The sequence below is a fragment of the Zalophus californianus genome, chromosome 17 (genome assembly GCF_009762305.2).
Source record: "Zalophus californianus isolate mZalCal1 chromosome 17, mZalCal1.pri.v2, whole genome shotgun sequence".
Classification (NCBI taxonomy): domain Eukaryota; kingdom Metazoa; phylum Chordata; class Mammalia; order Carnivora; family Otariidae; genus Zalophus; species Zalophus californianus.
The window spans coordinates 13,925,724-13,948,048 of NC_045611.1; the positions used below are offsets into that span (position 1 = coordinate 13,925,724).

At 38.9% G+C, this 22,325-nt stretch overlaps 1 protein-coding gene and 1 pseudogene across 1 annotated transcript in view; both read right to left on the reverse strand.

Moving 5' to 3' along the window:
• The window catches only part of PHLPP2 (PH domain and leucine rich repeat protein phosphatase 2), a 76,559-nt gene that overhangs the window by 36,961 nt on the left and 17,273 nt on the right, over positions 1-22,325 (reverse strand). Inside the window, exons 3-4 of the mRNA XM_027618581.2 lie at positions 17,819-17,952; positions 2,428-2,618 (exon numbers count right to left, since the gene is read on the reverse strand). Coding sequence (XP_027474382.2) covers positions 2,428-2,618; positions 17,819-17,952 — 325 coding nt within the window. The remainder of the gene's footprint in view (positions 1-2,427; positions 2,619-17,818; positions 17,953-22,325) is intronic.
• On the reverse strand, positions 5,325-5,444 carry LOC113936801 (annotated as a pseudogene).

The following is a 22,325-nucleotide window of genomic DNA, read 5'->3' on the forward strand; positions in this document are numbered from 1 at the left end:
AAACCTTCTAAGTGTTGGGTATGTCTCTTATAAACAGCAAGTACTGGCGGCGCCTGGGTGGCTCAGTCGGTTAAGTGTCTGCTTTCAGCTCAGGTCATAACCCCAGGGTCCTGGGATCAGGCCCCACGTTGAGCTCCCTGCTCAGCAGGGAGCCTGCTTGTCCCTCTCTCCCTGCCCCTCCCCCTGCTCATGCTCTAATAAATAAATAAAATCTTAAAAAATAAAACAGCAAGTACTGGGATTTTAAATGACAACTTACATCACAATTATGATTACTGATATATTTCTGTGTCTGTCACTATAATTTGTGATAATTTACCATGCAATCAGTTTGTTCCTTTCTCTCCACTCTTTTCCTGCCTTCTTTTAGTGTTACAGAATGTTTCACATTTTCTTTTCCCGCTCTACTTTTAGTAGCTATCCTTAAAATTTTTACATTCACACTTAGGGTTTTTTCCTAATCCAGTTAAAAGTTATTTGGTATTTCTATTCTCTAATTCCAAGACTGTATCACACGTTACTTATTGAACATACCACTACATCTTAAGTATCATTTTGAGCTTTAAGAGTTTCTATTTAAAATATTAAAAAAATTTAAACTTTTTACAATCAATATTAACTTTACCATCATATTTATCAATGTCTGCACTCATCATTGTTTCTTATTTCTTACAACTTCCCTTTGAATTTCCTTTCCTGTGTTGCATTCTTTTCTCTTTTTCTTTTTTTGGGGGGTAGGGGGTATCATTTTCTTTTAACCTATTTTCTTCATTCTGTCCTTCAGCCTCCAAGATCAGAACCAAGTCTCACATCAGTAAGTGGTAGGTTCCTGCCCCCTGGTTGATACTGGAGTATGCACATTCATTCAGTGGGGACTTGTTCACTTCCTCGTCACAGGCCACATAACTGGTTCCTTCCACCTTTTTAGGACCACAGCGAGAACAAGACTTGGTTCCAGTCAGTGGTTAACAGCTGTTTTGGGCTGGTTCGGCTTTTTTTTCTTTCCAGCTTTCCTTCAGGAGCAGAGTACCCCTCATCTCCTGCTTCAAGGAATAAGCCTGGGTCAGGTTCTTCTCATGAGCAGAGGACTTTTAAACCCAAATACTTACAGGAGCTGAACTCCTGGGCTGCCACGACCTTTCAGGCGCAGAACCCAGCAGGCCCTCAGATTCAGACCTGCTCACCACATATATTTCTAGTCTACATTCCATAGCCCAGCTATGTCTTTTTATATATTTACCTTTCAAATATATCTATTTTATCGATATTGCTGTGCATCTGGACCAGATTGGACATCTCAAAGCATGAATTCACTAAGTCATTTTGTCTGGAAGTTCTCTAAAATTCCAACTGTTTTACTGATATTCAAGATGGAAGATAAACAAAATGATGTATAGCTTCATATAAATATTAACATATCTGTTTCCAGTCATTTGTCAGTCTGTTTGACAGACTTGCAACTGAACTCCCTGCCTAGGATGGGGAATTTTCTAGCACAGACCAGAAATGGTATGCCTCCACCCCCTTGCTGCTGGAGAGGAGCTTGTGACCACCCCCGACTCTGAATTTTAGTCAAATGGGGAAAAAGGAGAAACTGGAAAGAATCTGTTTTGGGGATGGATGTGGCAGGAGGCTGCAAGTGGCAGCATTCTCTGTCTACTCGGGTGTTATGGGTGCCTAGCAGTGGAGACCAGGGTACCATCAACAAATGGGTGCTGCAGCAGAATTTGGGGTATGGACAGGCTTTAGGCCTCCCGGAGAACCTGTGATGTAAATAAACGTGTTTTATGCTTAAATTAGTCTGAGTAAGGTGGGGTGCTTGGGTGGTTTGGTCAGTTAAGTGCATGACCCAGTTTCAGCTCAAGTCATGATTTCATGGGTCCTGAGGTTATGAGATCATGAGATTGTGAGACTGAGCCCAGCGTTGGGTTCCAAGCTCAGCAGGGAGTGTGCTGTTCTTCTCCCCCTCCCTCTGCCCCTGCCTCCGCTTGCACACTCTCTCTCTCTCAAATAAATAATCTTTAAAAAATTATCCTGAGGTTTCTTCTCGTTAAACCTAAGAACTCTAAAAAACAAACTTTGTAATACAATCTTTAATAATGCTCATATTGACTTCTTTAAAAAAGATGTGGGGAAAGTGCTGAAAAGTAAATGTGATCTATTTTTTTTTAAGATTTATTTATTTATTTATTTGAGAGAGACACACACACAGCGAGAGAGGGAACACAAGCAAGGGGAGTGGGAGAGGGAGAAGCAGGTTCCCGCTGAGCAGGGAGCCCGAAGCGGGTCTCGATCCCAGGACCCTGGGATCATGACCTGAGCTGAAGGCAGACGCTTAACAACTGAGACACCCAGGCACTCCTGTAAAAGGGATTTTAATTAAGAAGATCAAACAAATGAAGAATAATTCATTTTTATGAGTCTTACCTTTCCCCCAACCAGAGGCAAAATGTGCATCTTTCCAGTCTGACAATCTTTCACTGAGGAAACGATGAGGCAGGTGCCACAGAGAACAACTAGGCGTTCAGCCCACTTATGCAGCTGGGTCTTCCCCTTGCGTACATTATAGATGCCAGATAGAAGGATTCGATCCAGATGATCCATCTGGCATGGTTTTTCTAAAAGAAAACAGAACTTCAGAAGTCACCATTCAAGTATATGAGACTCTTGTAAGGAAAAAGAAAGTATTGTGTGTCAACATTCAACTACCTTGTTTATAGATTTAAGTTACCAAGCAATGTAAGTATCACCAAATAAGATCTCAGTTCTAAAATGTTATTCATCACTCTAGTTATACAATGGGAGTACTGTGGATTTTGGGCCAGGGAGCAAGATTTTATTTTGGATGCCATTGTCAATTCTTCTTCTAACACAGTCCTATTTCCCATTTACACAGAGAAAGGCAATCTGGTAAGTCATTAAGATCATAGACTTGGGGCCCAGACATGCACACCTGAGTTTGAATCCTAGTTCTGCCACTTACTTTGTTTCTTTGAAATACTTAATATAATCACTGAGGCTGACTTTCCTCATTTATACAGTTTGGATCTTAATACTACTTATCTTTAGGGTTTTCTTATGAAAAAATTTGGATAATTCATGTAAAGTACTGAGCATAGTTTTAGGTAACAAAAGAAGTACTGAATAAATGACAGCCACTATTGTGATTAGTCTATTCTAGAAGGAAGAAATTAATAAGTATGGGAGCACTCTAGTTCTGTACACATTACTCCATTTTCCTGTTCCTTGTGAGGAAAAGCTTATGGCTGATACTTCAATCAACTATCCCAATCATGGTGGCAGAAGCTCATATGTGCATACAAGTTTCTTTTTTTTGTACCCTCCCTCCCCATTAGAATCTTTTTAAGGCTGAGATATAGTGCACAAACAGCACATTATGACAGAAGACAGCTTCTCGATCAAAGCACAGTGAAAACCAGACTAACTCTACCCAGAAATGACAGGAGTAGCACTAGTATGAGGCGGTGCAAACAGCAAGAAACTGGGAAGAGAGAAAATTGCATCGTATTTGATATTATTACAGGACTGATTATGGAACCTGGGCATCGCGTTGCCCTTTTAACTATGTGTTTCCTATATATGATCTGAGGAAACAGGTTAGATCACTTCAAAGCTTTAAAACTTGGCATGTGAACACTAGCTCTATGGGAGAGCCATCTCTCCTTCTATTTGAGGCCAATCCTTTCATCTATATTCCAAATTCCACCTTTCTCAGGGAGTTTGGTTCTTCTCTCTTCTTGCTCTTCAACTCCACCCTCCTTATTGTTCCTGTCAAAGCTACAAAAGCATTCGTGTTTTCTCCCATGCCCTCTCAGTCTCAACTGTGGAATTTCTTTAGTTCAGTGACTCGCTGAAGAGAATGCCCAAGACTTATTATGTGAGACTTGTGTGTGCCCAAGACTTATTATGATGAAGCAGGGCTTCATCCCAGGACACTGAGATCATGATCTGAGCAAAAATTAAGAGTCAGTTTAAAATGTGGGACGCTGACACCCACCCACACAGAGTCTAATCCACAGGGCCTGGGATGGAACACAGGGAAATGTATTTTTAACAACTATTCCAGGTAGTTTAAATGCAGATGGTCCACAAACCCCTATATTTTTAAAAATTTTAAGTTTACCCTTTTGAGGCTCTTTTGTTCTCATTTGTGCCTCTATATTAGCTATCTCCCTGTTACCTCACCTCCTATTTACTCAATTTTCTTCAATCTGGCTTCCAGCCACCAAACTGCCCTATTCTTTGATGATAATGGCCCTCAGATTTCTATCTCCTGCCCCAATCTTCCCTTGGTTCTAATCTCATATATCTAATTGTCTGCTAGACATGTCCAAGAGATGTCCCCATCCACCTCAAATTTCCAGTATCAGACTAGAAAGAAACTATCTTTATTTGCAAACTATAGGATCTTGTATGTAGAAAATCCTAAGTGAGCCACAAAAAAGACAATTATAACCAATAAATGAGTTCAGCAAAGTTGCAGGATACAAGTTTGTGGTTTGTTTGTTTTTTTACTATATTTAAGATTTATTTATTTTGTGGGTGCCTGGGTGGCTCAGTTGGCTAAGCGTCTGCCTTCAGCTCAGGTCATGATCCCAGGGTTCTGGGATGGAGCTCCGCATCAGTCTCCCTGCTCAGCAGGGGGTCTGCTTCTCCTTCTCCCTCTGCCTCCCCCCTCCCATGCTCTTGTCTCTGTCTCTCTTTCAAATAAATAAATTCTTAAAAAAAAATAAAGACTTATTTTTATTTGAGAGAGAGAGCGAGAGAAAACACGCAAGTGGGGGAAGGGAAGGGCAGAGGGAAAGAAATCCTCAAGCCGACTCCCTGCTGAGCACAGAGCCCATTGCAGGGCTTCATTCCAGGACACTGAGATCATGACTTGAGCAGAAATCAAGAGTCAGATGCTTAACCAACTGAGCCACCCAGCCGCCCCAGATAGAAAAATTTTTAAAAAATCAACTGTATTTCCATGCATAAGGAATAAACAATTCAAAATAAAATTAAGAAACTTACTGCATCTAAGATAGCATCAAAAAGAATAAAATGAAAAGAGTACAGTGAAAACTACAAAACATAGTTGAAAGAAGTTACAGACCTAAATAAATGGACAACATCCAGGGTTCGTGGGTTAGAAGATTTAATATTGTTAAGATGGCAAAACTCCCTAAATTGATCTACAGCAATGTATTCCCTAACAAAATTCCAGCTGCTTTTGCGGCAAAACTGACAAACTGATCCTAAAATTCATATAGAAAAGTACAGTAGACTCAGAATAGACAAAACAAACTTAAAAAGAACAAAACTGAAATTCCCCAATTTCAAAACTTAACTATAAAGTATGGAGTTGGCATATAGTTTTCAATTAGCAATAATGGCACCTCGGATAAACCTCACTGGCTATGATACTGCCACTGCACAAAGCTTGGAGTTGGCATATAAAGTACTTGGGGCATCTGGCTGGCTCAGTTGGTACAGCATCTGATTCTTGATCTTGTGGTCATGAGTTCGAGCCCCACATTGGGTGAAGAGATTACTTAAAAAAAAAAAAAAAGTACAGTACTGATGTAAGAATAGACATAGAGCAATGGAACAGAATTCAGAAATAAACCCCTACCTTTATGGACAATTGATTTTTGAGCAGGGTGCCAAGATACTCACTGGGGAAAGAATAGTCTTGTCAACAAATGGTGCTGAACAGCTGGATAGCCAAAGGCAAAAGAATAAAGTCAGATCCCTAACCTCATACCATATACAAAAATTAATTCAAAATGGATTGCAGACCTAAATGTAAGCACTAAAACTATAAAACTCTGAGAAGAAAACACTGGAATAAATTTTGTGGTCTTAAGTTAGGCAAAGATTTCTTAGGTATCAAGACAAAAAGTGAAAGTGACATGGGGCACCTGGGTGGCTCAGTCGGTGAAGCGTCTGCCTTCGGCTCAGGTCATGATCCCAGGGCCCTGGGATCGCATCCAGAATTGGACTCCCTGCTCAGTGGGAGTCCCTGCTTCTCCCTCTGCCCACCCCCCCACCCCCTGCTCATGTTCTCTCTCTCAAGTAAATAAAAACTTTTTAAAAAATAAAGTGACAAAAAAGAAAATATAGAAAAATGGACTTCATCAAAAATAAAAACTTGTTGTGTTTCAACAGATACCATCAAGAAAGTAAAACGATGACTCACAAAATAGAGAATATTTGCAAATCATATACATAATGAGAGTTGTATCCAGAATAAAGAACTGTTATAATTCAGTAATAAAGACAAATAGCACAATTAAAAAATGGGCACAGAGGGCACCTGGGTGGTTCAGTTGGTTGGGCGACTGCCTTCGGCTCAGGTCATGATCCTGGAGTCCCGGGATCAAGTCCCGCATCGGGCTCCCTGCTCGGCGGGGAGTCTGCTTCTCCCTCTGACCCTCCTCCCTCTCATGCTCTCTCTCATTCTCTCTCTCTCGCAAAATAAATAAATTAATTAATTAAATTAAATAAATAAAAAAATAAAAAATGGGCACAGAATTTGAATAGATATTATTTCACAGAAGATATATAAAAGGCCAACAAGCACATGAAAAGATGCTCAATCTCATTAGTTACTAGCAAGATGCAAATCAAAACCACAATGAGATACCAGTTCACATCCCCTAGGATGACTATAATCGAAAACGACAAACACTAATAAGCAATGGCAAAGACGTAAACAAACACTGCTGGTGCGACTATAAAATGGTGCAGTCACTTTGGAAAACAGTCTGGTAGTTCCTCAAAAGTTTAAACATAGACCCACCAGATGATCCAGCAATTCCACTCCTACATCTATCTCCAAGAGAAATGAAAACGCATGTCCACACAAAAACTTATACACAAATGTTTGTTCATAGTAGTATTACTCATCATAGCCAAAAAGCAGAAACAACCAAAATGCCCATCAAATGAGGAATGCATAAGCAAAAGGTGGCATTATCTATACAATGGAACACTGTTTGGAGATAAAAAGAAATGAAGTACTGATACCTACTACAACCTGGATGAGCCTTGAAAACATTATGCCACATATAAGAAGCCATCCACAAAAAGCCACGTGTATATGATCCCACTTACATGAATTGTTCAGAATAGGCAAATCCATAAAGACAGAAAGCAGATTTGTGGTTGCCAGGTGCTGTGGGAGTGTGGAATGGAGAATGATATTAATGGATATGGGGTCTTTTTTATGGTGATGAAAATATTCTAAAATTAGACTGTGGTGATGGCTGCATAACTCTCTGCACATACTAGAAAGCACTGAATTGTACACTTTTAAAGGGTGAATGTTATGGGATATGAATTATATCTCAATAAAACTGTTATTTTTTTAATCTCATTATTCTCTCCAAACATGCCAATGGCTTCTATATTCCCCACACTGGTTAACAGTATCGCCTACTACAAAGTTGGCTAAATTACGTAAAAATGGGACTTCGTAATAGTTATCATGTTTTCAAACTGCCTAACAGTCTTTTTAAAAGTTTACATGAAACAGATGTTATATCAATTGATATACAATTCTCTGAGTCTCTTCTTTCTTGGCCTTATTTCTTTGTATTTTATTACAGAGAAAACTCCTAAATCTATCCACCACCACTCTCAGAAGGGAATATTCAACTGTGCTTTGGATAAGTTATATATGAAATAACATGCTGTTTTATTAATTTTGGAGTGTTTGCTAGACATCCAGTCTCTGATCTTCTTAAAGTGATACCAAAACAAACAAACAAACAAACAAACAAAACAGAATTAGGGGCGCCTCGGTGGCTCAGTCGGTTGAGTGTCCAACTGTTGATTTCAGCTCAAGTCTTGATCTTAGGGTCGTGAGTTCAAGCCCCACATTGGGCTCCATGCTGGGTGTAGAGACTACTTAAAAAACAAAAAACAAAAAAATGAGAATGAGAAAGTTCTACTAAGTATTCAGAAAGTGTAACAGTTCTAACTAAAAAATAGTTTTACAATCTCAAAAGCCAAGGTTCTAAGTGGAAAATTAGGGATGATTTTAATTTCCTTATATTTATACATCCAAATGTTCTATAAAGAAAATGGAATGTTTTTATAATTTAAAAAAGTTGCTAAAAAAACAATCAAGGGCATCCCTGTAGCAATGAGTTCCTCTACTGCCCAGAATAAAATCTCTAAATATCATCTTTCATTAAAATGAACCAGAAGTCCTTAGAAAAAGAGTCTATTCCTGGTCTGAGTCAGACAAAAAGAGGAGCTTAGTACATCTTGTTGTGCCAGAACTTAATGGAAAATCCAGAATGCTATCAAAAATTCCTGGGGTCAAGATGGAAGGACAGAAGCCAATGTAAAGAGCTCCCACTAGCTGAGATGGGACAAACTGAGCAACAAAAAGAGTAACGGCTGTAATGAGTCAAAACAAATATACACAAGCCCATGAGCTCACAATGACAGACAAAAAGAATCATACAGACTGTGAATATAAATTGAAAGACATAACAATAGAGCTTCTAGAAAAGGTAAATTTAGACTGTTCAATTGGACTATATTAAAATGAAGTAATCAAAACACACCATTAAGGTTCTGGTTCTGAGTAAGATGGAGAAAGTGCACTCCACCTTGTCTCTGCCACTAAATGCACCTATAAGACCTGGACAGAATGCATGGAGCAGCTATACAAGGATGCTGAAAAGTAAACAGCAGCAGGCAGATTAGGGAAGAAGAACACAATCTGAAATACCACCCAAGCCGTGGCAAGTTTCTCACTGTTTCCTCTTGTGACATCTCCCAGCCCAGGACTTGAGAAAGCCCAAGAAGATCTGTGTGGACAGAGAGCTCTAGGAAAAGCCCTCAAGTTTGATCTTGAGGAGTAGAAAAGGGGTCTCCTAACACTCAGAGAGAGTGGGAGAAATTCCTCATTCCTCCCCCTTTTTTCTTCATTTTTTTAAGTTCTAGCCCCCAGGAGTAGGGACACGGGCACCTAAAACTCTGAGGGATGTGACTTCCTTCTCTGATTGGAAGATCTGCAATCCCAAGAGAGCGGGGTGAAAACCTGTTGAATTTTTGGTCTCCCCCTCCCACTGGGAGCCTTGCAGTGTGGATGTCCTTGCGGGAAGTGCCAACAGGGCAGGTTAAGTAAAGCCCCAAGAAATCGCAAAGAGGAAGGAGCTCTGGAAAATGACCTCTCTAGAGCTGTCTATGAACTCCTGGGCTCACCCTTGAGGTATACAAATGTGGATGTGACCCCAAGCAGCAGGCTAAAAATTCTGAAAACTGAACTAAGGGATAGAGCCAAAGGAAGAGAAGAAACAGCACAATGTTGAAAAATGATTTGAAGAAATAGGGGAAAACTCTCAAGTGAAAGATATAAATTTATGAATTCAAGAAGTTCAGTGAACCCCAAACAGGATAAACCCAATGAAATTCTAGCCCAGATACTATATAATCAAAGTGCTGAAAATTAAAGACAAAGTCTTGAGAGAAGCCAGAGAAAATGGAAGCATTATTTATACCAGAACAATTCAAATGACAGCATGAAGGGTGTGCAGGAGCTCTCTGTACTATCCTTCCAACTGCTCTGAAAATCTAAAGTTAGTTCCAAATAAAAAGTTAAACCAATAAACATTGGCTGATATGTAAGGAGGTGAAAATTAAATATTTACTTACATTTAAAGAACAAAATAGGAAACCTCACAACAAATTTCAAACTTGCAATAGGCTCTCATACAACACAAAAACTTCTATTTGAAGTATTTCACTAGAAAACTTGGCAAAGCAGTGGTGGCTAAAGTAATTCCACCATCTGGTTTCATGATCCCAAACAAATCTTCTTACATCTTCAGGCCTTAGTTTCCTGAGTTTAAGACCAAGGAGTTGGATTAGATGTTCTCATTTTATGGATTCCTCATACTTCTCTAAATTCTCTCTCCAGCAACTAAATGGTGGAGTATGTTAGAAGTTAAAAGGATGAGATTTAGAAGCAGACAGATTTATCTGCTTCCTGGCTCTGCTCTTTGACTGGGGCATATTACAGCCTCTCGGGAATAATAACATCCATCTAGAGGGTTGTAAGGATTACATGAGACAAGGTATACAGGGTGCTCAGCACTTGAGAAAGCGGTCGGCATAGAGTAAGGGTATAAAACAAAGTTAGTTATTATAATGAAAATTCTGCCTGCCTTAAGCCTCCTTTCCCTACATACAAGAATTCTTTTCGAGGTATCGTAACAACTTCCACAGCTTTAACATCCCCATGTACCCTACTCCCAGATCTGTATGACCTAAGCTCTAGTTCCACATTTCCAACTACCTGTCAGACATCTCACTACCACTTAAAATGAAACATTCCCAAAACCAAGTCATCACCAACCCCATGAACCAGCTCCTTCTCCCAACTCAAGTCCTGACATTCTCCTGAAGTAACCCTGGCTTAAAACCTCGGTGTCAGCTTCAACTCTCAGGTTCTCTTCCTCAACTCCCCTTTTCAATCAGCCATCAACTCTTACCGATTATCCCTTCAAAATGTCTCTGATATGAATAATTCCTTCCCATTCTCCACTCCAGACCCCTATTGATTCACATCTGAATTATTATCCACACTGGTGCCAGATTCACCTTCTCTGGCTCACTTGGATCCTCTCACTTCCTGCTGTGATCTGCCAAATGAAGACGAAACTCTTGATACTGCCCTCGACGCCCAGAACAATCTGGACTCAAATTATCTGTGATTCACAGGACAAACACTGAAGGGTCTAATCTCCCATCCCATGTCCTCCTTTTCCTTTCTGCCTAATGAAATTCTGTCAATTTTTAGAGACCAACTCAAATACTACTTCTTCACAAAGGCTTCTCTGATTCCAGAGGTCTCCCTGATTTTTCAGAGAACAGTGATAAGGTACTTCCTACCAGCTATCAAAATATGTCATACTAGTTTATTAATTAAAATAATTTTGGTATTAGCATGAGACAAATTGGTCAACTGGTCAATATAACAGGATAGAGTCCAAAAATAGAACAATGTATAAGAACTTAAGAATAATAATGATGATATTTCAAATCAGTAGGAAAAGGATGATCTATTCCGTAAATGTTGTTGGGACAGAAGGCTATCTACCTATAGGGAAAAAGTAAAGTTAGATCCCTATCTTATGCATATTTTAAAAATATAGAAGTACTGAAAATACAGAATACCTTTATGACCTAGGATAAGGAATATAAATGCATTAAAGGAAAAGACTCATCAAATCTGACTAAATAAAACTTCTGCACAATAAAAAACAATAAAATTTAAGGACAAGTTACAGGCTGAGAAAAAATTTTGTTACAAATATAGTATGCAAAGGATGTATACTTAGAATATATACATAAGTCCTTTAGATCAATATGAAAAAAAGACAAAAATATGCACAGAAATATCAATGGGTTATTCAAAGAAGAAGAAATCCAAAGATCCAATGAAAATATGAAGCAATATTCAACCATACTAGTACTCAGGGAAACAAAAATTAAAACAAGGAAACCATCGTATTAAAGAGGACACGTCCTGCGTGGAGCACTGGGTGTTATGCACAAACAATGAATCATGGAACACTACATCAAAAACTAATGATGTAATGTATGGTGACTAACATAACAAAAAAAAAATTAAAAAAAAAACAAGGAAACTATCATTTTATTTATCAGATTAGTAAAAATTTCAAATGCTAATAATATTAAAAAAATGAAATTGTGGGCCAAGAGGTATTTTAATATATTGATGGGATATATATTTATTCTGCAGTAGTATTAATATTTTAAATGCAAATATTCTACAACCCATTAATTTCATGTTTAGAGATCTACTCTGAGGAAACACAGGGGCACAAAGAGGAAATTTTACTATAATGCTGTTTGCAATAGTCAAAACTGGAAATACTGTAAATGTCTATCACTAGCGAAATGGTTACATAAATTATAATACACACATGATATTCAATATAATGCAACTTTGGGGAATGCACATAGAAGATAACTAAGGAAAGGGCTCCAGAACATATGGTTGAGTGAAAAAGCATGAAGACCATAGTAAATAATACCATTTATATAAACAAAATATATTTCTACAAATACATATTAGATATGAATATAAGTTAGAAAATTCTGAATAGATATACACCAAGTCGATAGCAGCGAATGGACCTGGCAGGTGATTGTAAGAGACTGAAATACTATAGATAATGAGACTGTATCCACATCTTACTTGTGTAATTAAAACTAGTTTTTACAAAGGAAAAATATATGGACACAATGACTATAAATGTGAAATATGCATATAAAGTATGACTAAGACATGCACAATCATAAATGTAATTGTATAAGGGTGGTGGAATAGTTTTTTTTGGGTTTTGTTTTTTTTTTAAAGATTTGAGAGAGAGAGAGAGCGAGCGTGCGTGCATGTTGGGGGAGGGGCACAGGGAGAGAATCTCAAGCAGACTCCCTGCTAAGCACGGAGCGTGACTTGGGGTTCCATCTCAGGACCCATGAGCCCATGACTTGAGCTGAAACCAAGAGTCAGACACTTAACCAACTGAGCAACCCAGGCACCCTGGAATGTTTTTAAATATATTACTCCTACAGTTTAACAATAAAGTTTAAAATATGCAAGTTAACATGAAAGTATTTTTTGAAAATCGGGACAAAGATGAACTTTTTAAGATTTTATTTATTTGACAGAGAGAGAGAGAGAGAGAGCACAAGCAGGGGGAGCGGCAGGCAGAGGGAGAGGAAGAAGCCGGCTCCCCGCTGAACAGAGAGCCCAGCGTGAGGGTGGATCCCAGGACCCTGGGATCATGATCTGATCTGAAGGCAGACGCTTCACCAATTGAGCCACCCAGGTGCCCTGGGGCAAAGATTAACTTTAACAATAATACCTGATGTTGGCAAAGGTACAAGGAAATGAGCATTCTCAAATGCTGTTGATGAAAGCATACATCGGTATCGCCTGGGCAATTTAGGAATATTTTGTCAAAATTTAAAATATATATATAGGTATTGACTCAAAAATCCTATTTGTAGGAATCATGTCCTTGTCCCTCCACCCTAGATTCAGCCACTCTCCTGACTTTTATTATAATAATCATTCCCTTGCTTTCTTTATATTTTTGCCACTTATGTATGCATCCTAGATCAGTGATAGCAGGTTAAACTACTGCAACATAAAGAACATATGGCTCAAACACAAGAGAAATTTAATTTTCTGTTAGGGTAGATAGACCCTGTGGGTTTCCAGAGGTCAACACTATCAAGAAACTCAGGCTGATGGCAGCTCTGCCATTTTCAACACATGACTTCCAATACTGCTCTGAGCCCACGGAAGAAGACAAGGGCACTAACCAGGTGCAGAGGGACACTGGGGTGGCTCAGTCGGTTAAGCGTCTGCCTTCAGCTCAGGTCATGATCCCAGGGTCCAGGGATCGAGCCCCACGTCGATCCCTAAGCAGGGAGCTGCTTCTCCCTCTGCCTGTTCTCTCTCTGACAAATAAATAAATAAAATCCTAAAAAAAAAGGAACTAGGTGCAGAAGTGGTACAACAATTCCACTCCATATCAGGGAAGAAAATTATGTCACATGTGTGCAAACCTAACCTCAAAAAAGGCTGGGAAATAACCTGTACCTGGGCAGTCATGCGTCAACTATAACTCTATTATTATGGAAGGAAAGAACAGATTTTGACGGACAGATAGCAATACTGCCACACATCTCTAAACAGTACGGCTGAATTTTGCCTGGTTTTGAACTTTAAATGAATGGAAACATACTATGTGATCCTTTTGTACCTGGCTTCATTTGTTTTGCTTATGCTCCTTGGAAAAAACTGTCTTAAACAATGTGTGCACAGAATATGGTAGAGGGGAGCCTGGGTGGCTCAGTCAGTTGACATCCAGCTCTTGATTTCGGCTCAGGTCATGATCTCAGGGTCCTGGGATGGAGCCCTGCGCTGTGCTCCATGCTCAGCAGGGAGTTTGCTTGAGGATTCTCTCTCCCCCTCTGGCCTTCCCCTGGCTCATGCTTTCCTTCTCCCAAATAAATAAATAAATCTTAAAAACAAAAACAGAAAACAAAAAAATAGAATATGGTACAGAAAGAAATGCTCAGGCTGGGACTTATGCTACCTGAGCCCCAGAATTACAACTTGACTAGTAAATCACACCTTCTAGACTCCTCCTTCTCCTCATACACAAATAAAGAGTTCATTAATGTGCTCTCTTAATCTCTGTGATTGATCATGCTACCTAATCATCTACAGTCAATTATGTTATTTCCACAGCTTTTATCATGAATTTGCCCTGAGCCAGTCATTCCACTAACTCACTTTTCCCCCAGAACTCCCTCTCTAGCAACACTGGTAATGAACATTTGCATGATGGCTGCTTGGTGTACAGGGTATCTTTTAGATCCAGCAAGCACAGCAACATTAACTAGTTTGAACTTAGGCCCTTATAACCCTGGCCTCATTAACACTATATTCTAACTAAGCTAACTCACCAAAGACTCTACATATAAAATATTTAAAGCTGATTACTAAGCGATTTGCTTCTAAGAGAATATTTCACAGATATTTTTCCTTCTGATAACAGTGGTTGTCTCTGGATTCAGGAACTGAGATGAGGAGGAGCAACGTGAAAGGGAAGCATACTTTTTGTGATGGTTTTAAGATATGTCCACAAATTCTTTGATAGTTCTCTCTCCAAAAGGTGGGGCCTAATTTCCCTCTCCATAGGGTAGGCTGTATATGGTGGCTCACTTCTACTAAACAGAAAGTGGTGAAAATGTAGGTGACTTATAAGGCTAGGTCATAAAAAACACTGAGGCCTCCGTGTGTGTGTGTGTGTGTGTGTGTGTGTGTGTGTGTGTGCGCGTGTGCACACGCGAGTGCGTACACACGCCCATCTGTATGTCTCATCGCTGACAGAAGCTAGTAGCCATGTCATGAAGACACTCAGGCAGCCTTAAAAAGAGGTCTTTTTAAAGTGAAGAACTGAGATCTCTGTCAAAAGCTGGTGAGGAACTGAGACCTACCAAGAGCCATCTGAGTCAGCCATGCTAGAAGTGATTCTTCCAGACTCAGTCAAGCCTTTGTATGACTGACTACACCTTCAACCAACAGACTGAATACAATCTCATGCAAGCCAAACCAGAACCATCCAACTAAATTACTCCTAGATCTCTCACCCACACAAACTATACAATAAATATTTATTATTATTTTAAGTCACAGTTTGTTTTTAAGTTTATTTAGGTTTTTTAGTAATCTCTACACCCAACGTGAGCTGCGTGTTGTACCAACTGAGCCAGCCAGGCGCCCCATAAGTTACTAAGTTGTTCTTTTTTTTAAGATTTTATTTATTTATTTTAGAGAAAGAGAGAAAGAGCGCACGGGTGGGGGTAGAAGGAAAGGGAGAGGAAGAGAATTGCAAGCAGACTCCACATTGAGCATGGAGCCTGATGCAGGGCGTGATCTCACAACCCCTGAGATCATGACCTGAGCCAAAACCAAGAGTCAGACACTAACCAACTGAGCCACCCAGGCACTCCCATATGCTAAGTTTTGAAGTAATTCATTACATAGACAATAGATAATTAATACACTTATTAATTTTTTTTTACTTTTGTTTTTGGTGCCATATATACATATTGTCTAGTTTCAAAAATAACTAGCTTTAAAAACCTCTTTCCCAAACATAATTTTCTCACTCAAATTATACTAGCTTCTCTAAATTAATAGAGCCCATTTTTGGAAATGTTCTCTGTTAAAGACCTCCTCCCCTCAAAAACACAGTAAGAACTACAAACTAGTACTCTTTTAGACTCTACTAGAAATGTCTTCTTAAGGGTATATGAAGATCCTGGGCATGCTATGTTTATCAGGTGGTGCAAAAGATTAATGTATCAGGGCCAACAGTGCCCTGATACAATATACAACTGAGTGCAAACGCAATCTCAATGGTTCAAAAGGAGCTCGCCGGCACTTTAAGGCTCAACTTTCATCTTAGAATAAAACATATAACGAAGAACTCATTTTCAACCACAATCACAAAAGGAACATGTTACCATTCCAAGTTGCTCTTTTTTTAACCCAAGTTTTATAGGTTTAAATGGACAGTGCTCCTCAAATTAATCTTAAAGGATTTTCCTATTTAATTTTCTTTTAAGGGGGGGGTGGTGGGCAGAGGGAGAGGGAGAGGGAGAGAGAGAATCCTAAGCAGGCTCCATGCCTAGCATGGAACCCGACACAGGGCTCAATCTCACAACCCTGAGGTCATGGCCTGAGCCAAAATCAAAAGTTGGACCCAGACGCCCCATGGATTTTCCTATTTAATTTCAAGCTAGCAACTATTTTCCTTCCATGAACTAGCAATGAAGAGAAATCAATGGAAATAAAACAAAATCAACTTTTAAGGAACAACATGTCACAAAATAGTGTTATGATGAAAAATTAAACATAAAATCTTTTGTGAAGTGCATTAAATGAAGCTGGCTTGTGACACTGTGTCATAAGAGTTCTTTCAAGAGGTATACAGAGGGGTGCCTGGCTGGCTCAGTCAGTAGAGCTCTTGATCTCGGGTGGTAAGTTCAAGCCCAACATTGGGTGTAGAGATTACTTAAAAATAAACAACAGGGCACCTGGGTGGCTCAGGTGTTAAGTGTCTGCCTTTGACTCAGGTCATGGTTCCAGGGTCCTGAGATCAAATCCCACATCGGGCTCCCTGCTCAGCAGGAAGCCTGCTTCTCCCTCTCCCACTGCCCCCCTGCTGGTGTTCCCTCTCTCACTGTCTCTCTCTCTGTCAAATAAATAAATAAATAATCTTTAAAAATAAATAAATAAACAAATAACAAAAAAAGAAGTATACAGAAATTTAATCAATAATCTAAGGAATGAGAGCAGGGAATTTCAATAAATGACTGCCTACATACACTAATCATTTAGTTTTAGTTCAATTGCTTGATAAGTGGGTCATATTAATTCAAAAGTGTTAGGTGTTAAATGGCTCTGTCACTTACTAGCTGTATGACCTTGAACAAGTTGTTTAACCTCTCTCAGTTTTTTTCATCTGCTAAATAAGATAATAGTTCTATGGCATAAGGTGGTTGTAACAAACTGGGTAATTCACAAGCAGAAAAGCACACAGTAAACAATCAATAGTACTCAATAGTAGTAGTATTAGTAGACTATGTATATTTGCAAAGCAATATTCAGAAAGTATTTAGTTTTAATTAGTCTAACTTTATTATTGAAGTGATCAGGTAAAAAACAGTTGATGGGGGGAAAATGCGCCAAAAGAGAAGGGAAAGTTAAAAAATCCTAGATTTCAAGCCCACTAAATTTAACAATATAAAGATTTGACAAATGTATTCATCAAATGTCAAGTCATATATGATTAATGACCACCTAGCTCTCAACATTCTTGGGCTATCCAAAACTCCATGGTTTTTATAAAGAACCTGAAAGTAAAATTGATCCTTTAAAGCATGATGTGATCAAGATTCTGTGACAAAGGGATAAAATGATTCTAGTAAGTCAAAAAAAAAAAAAAAAAAAAGACAAGAAGAACAAAAATAAAGAAGCGAAAGTATTTTGGCTAATACTTCTAAGTCTTCCCCTAACTATACCCCACCTTCTTTTTTTTGTTGTTTTTTTAACCACATTAGTTAACTGGCTTAAAAACACCATTTGCTAAAATACTTTTAAAAAGCTGACAACAGGGAGAGGCACAAATGATCAACTTAAAAGTAGTTAAACACATTCACAAAGCCACTGATAAACTCTTACCACCATAAAATCGAAGCATACAGCCAAGGTCAGGATCTGTTGCCTCTTCCTGTATACGCACAGGGTCATCAAATCCCAGCCTGGATAAGTAATCATAAACAATCTGAAGAGGTCGTTCAGTAGGTTCCAGTCTCCTGCTTACACAATTCAAAAGAGAAGTATTTAGTAAGAAATAAAAATGGTTCATTTAATTTTTAAAATCTTGTAATATGTTCTAGATTTTTACTTCTCTATCAAGATTTTCTTTAATATCATATGATACAACTAATCTAAACAGGAAGTGCTCAGAGGTTTTGGTCTCAGGACCCCTCTTTAGTCTTTGACGACCCCCAAAGAGCTTTCGTTTACATGGGGTCTATCTATTGATATTTACTGAATGAGAAGCTCAAACTAATAATTTCCAAATAATGGGGACGCCTGGGTGGCTCAGTCGGTTAAGCGTCTGCCTTCGGCTCAGGTCATGATCCCAGGATCCTGGGAACCAGCCCCACGTGGCTCCCTGCTCAGCGAGGAGTCTGCTTCTCCCTCTCCTTCTGCCCCTCCCTCCTGCTTGTGCTCTCTCTCTCTCATGCTCTCCCTCTCAAATATAAAAGAATTTCCAAATATTTGTTCATTTTTTAAAAACAATAAACCCATTATATGATAATGTAAGTAATAGTTTTTGAAAAACATATTTTCCGAAATCATACAAATTTAGTGAGGAGAATGGCAATTTTAATGGAGGATGGCTAGATTCTCAGATCTGCTTCCACATTCAGTCTGTTGTGTAACATGGTATGTAGCCTCTAGAAAACCCCGCTGTAACTTGTGAGAGACTGAGAGTGAAAAAGAAAATTAATATCTTACTATTATCATGAAATACTTGTGACCTCATGTACTTCTTCAAAGATTCTCAGGGACCTCCACAGGGTGCTTTGAGAACCTCTGGCCCAAACTTATAGGCAGTGAAATTATGAAATATAAAAGATTACACTTGGCCATAAGTGATTTCATATAAGCTGCCCACATAATCAGAGATGCAGTCTTTGAATTGTCTACTGTGGCTCAGGTACTATGTATTTCCACTGGCTTCAGAGGTGATTCTTGCATAAAAATTAGGAGTGAATAACTCCCCAGAAATCATTCTACCATGAGGTCCCAAATGAAAGCTAAATTAAGTCAGAATATCTAGTAATTATTTGTGGCCTCTGGGGACACTGCACATTTTAAATCATATAGACCTAAAACACTTAAAATATTTAAATATTAAAAATATTTTTTAAAAAATCTTCCATGCATATTTTGATAGAAAGGGCTACATCAGTAAAAACACAAGACAGCCCTTTTACACTTGTTTTATCAGAAAGTAAACAGTTATAAATACAGTCACTAAGAGCACAGGCTCCACAAGTCAGACTGCCTGGGTCTGAGTCTCAGTTCTGCCACTTGTCAGCTGCATGCCCTTGGACAAATTATTCAACCTGTCTTAAATTCCTCTTCAGTATAATGGGAATAACAGTAGTACCTAATTCACAGAGTTGTTATTAAATTTATTCACTTATAAGATATTATATAGTAAGTAAAGTGTTTAGCAAAACATCTCATATATAGTAGTGTTCAGTAACATACTGATGACTATTAATTAAAAAAATTCTTAGGATGGGAGTCAAATTTTAATTAGAATAAAAATAGAATATCTTCCCCATCTGAAACAACAACCAAGAAACAAGTACAGGAAAGCATGTGTGTGCTCAAAAGGTCTTGAAGAGGGGCGCCTGGGTGGCTCAGTCGGTTAAACACCCACCTTTGGCTCAGGTCATGATCTTAGGGTCCTGGGATTCAGGCTCCCTGCTCAGCAGGGAGTTTACTTCTCCCTCTCCCTCTGTTCCTCCCACCCACCCCGCCCATGCTCGTGCTTTCTCTCTCTCTCATAAAAAAATAAAACCCTTTAAAGGACCATTCGTCTTTATGTCTTAAAAGGATTCTGTTTAGAAAACTTAAGGAGCGCCTGGCTGGCTCAGTCGGTAGAGTGTGTAACTCTTGATCTCAGGGTCATGAGTTCGAGTCCCACTTGGGTGTAGAGATGACTTAAAAATAAAACCTTAAAAAAAAAAAAAAAAGAGGGGCACCTGGGTGGCTCAGTTGGTTAAGCATTTGCCTTCAGCTCAGGTCATGATCCAGGGTCCTGGGACTGAGCCCCCCATCAGGCTCCCTGCTCAGCAGGGAGTCTGCTTCTCCCTCTCCCCCTGCCTCTCCCCCTCCTTGTGCTCTCTCTGTCTCAAATGAATATATAAAATCTTTAAAAAATAAAAAATAAATAAAGAAAAATAAAGAAAACTTAAGAATTGTATTAATTAGAAAAAACATGAAACACCTCCATTGTTGCAAAAATATATGAAGGACTTCTGTGTTTTATGGTGAAAAGAGTAGAAAATACTGTTGGCAATAAGATTTAAGTAAAAATAACATGAAATAGTAATACTACAAAGCTGAATGTAAACAACTACCAAAATTGTAGAGGCTGCTTTTAGGCAACAGACCTGAGCAACGGAAATTTGAGCAAGGCAAAAGGGCCCACAGCAACTACCAAGCTGACACGAGCAGGGTCATTAAGCCACAGGCCCTAACCAACCAATGGGTCACTTACAACCAGGCACAGTTCTTAAGATTACCAAACAAGGTGTAATTCCATACATCCCATATTCTCCCATACCAACCTATAACTATAAGCCCTCACCACTGCCTTATGGCAGACAGTCTCTCCTTTGCCGCCCTGTCCACTACGCCATTGCAGTGTACTCAGGAAACTTCCACCTCTTCTGGTCGGCCTTGGGTAACCTCTTTCACGGGCCACACCACCAGCCCCAATCCAATCAGAACGCCCCACAAAAAATGATAATTTAGGAATGTAAATCATACTGATGAGCACAAAAACACAAAAATAAAACAACAACTTGGCCCCTCCTGACCGCTCAGTGCAGACTTTTACCCATAAACTCAGAAATACCACACGAGGAATGACCAAAGGACTAAAACCCTACAAAGACAAATAAATAGTGAATTTAATAGAAATAGAAAAAAACCTTTCAAAATAAAAACATCAGTTACAACTAATCTCAAATAAAATAAAATAAAAATTCACAAAGGATTATAGTGATATTAGGTACTTTCCCAGTACAGTGGTAGAATTCTTCTAAGGAGGATGTATTGTAAGAGAGACTTCTCATAAGCTGTATTCTGGAGGGGTCAATTAGCCATGTAATCTGAACACTGAAGGATTAACTTGAAGACAAGGGCATAAAGAGCTATCCCTATCTTCCAGTGTCAAGAAGGATTAGACTTACTCTGGATCACTCCAAAGAATGGGACTAGGAACAACAAAAAGTTGCACAGGTAAACCTGGATCAAAAATGGGGAAGAACTTTAATAATCAGAGATGTCCAAAATGAAACAGGCTGCCTCTCAAAATAGCTCATGGAAAGCTAGAGAGCCATCTGTCACAGAAATTTTACATAAGAGTCTCCTGAAAGAATCAGGATGAGGGGCATTTGGGTGGCTCAGTCAATAATGCATCTGACTCTTGATCTCAGCTGGAGTCTTGATCTCAATGTCGTGAGCTCAGGCTCCACACTGGGCTCCACGCTGTGTGTGGAGCCTACTTAAAAAAATTAAAAAATAAAAATAAAAGAATCAGGTTGGGCCAGATGATCTTTAGGGTCTTTTAGAACTCAAGGGTCTATGAGGTATCCAAGACACCTTCCTAATATAATGTACATTCTACCTGAATCTTGCTATCATTTTTATTTTTTTTTAAAGATTTTATTTATTTATATGAGAGAGAGAATGAGAGATAGCATGAGAGGGAAAGAGGGTCAGAGGGAGAAGCAGACTCCCTGCTGAGCAGGGAACCCGATGTGGGACTCGATCCCGGGACTCCAGGATCATGACCTGAGCCGAAGGCAGTCGCTTAACCAACTGAGCCACCCAGGCGCCCCTTGCTATCATTTTTAGATACATAGTTCAATGTACTTAAATATCATAATTCCATATAAAGATCACATAGCCAAGACCAAGAAATAATACTTTCAGTCTAAATCTCACTAGCTCAATTTTTCAATTTCGGTCTAGAAAACCAAGAGAAATGGAAACATCCTAATTCTGGTGTATTTTACATGATCAAATTTCCTTCCTAAAGAGGCTCTGTAGATTTTGAAACCCTCTTTATACATTTCCACCTAAGCAAAGTATTTTTCCTGATAGGAGAAAAAAAAAATCAGGAGAACCTCAACATCTGCTCTTATTAATTTAGCATAAATGAGTAAACAAGAAATATGTCAAGAACTGCAAAAACAAGTAAAATGAGGGATTAATTCCATTTACTCATTAAACTCACCTGCGTAAGAGAGTAGAGAGTATGGGGGAAGGGATATGGTGTAATATGCTTATAGACCAATTTTGTGTTTCAAAGTTCCGAAACTTTTACAGGTTGATACTTAGCTATTTGTTAAATCTCTCATAAATCAAAGGA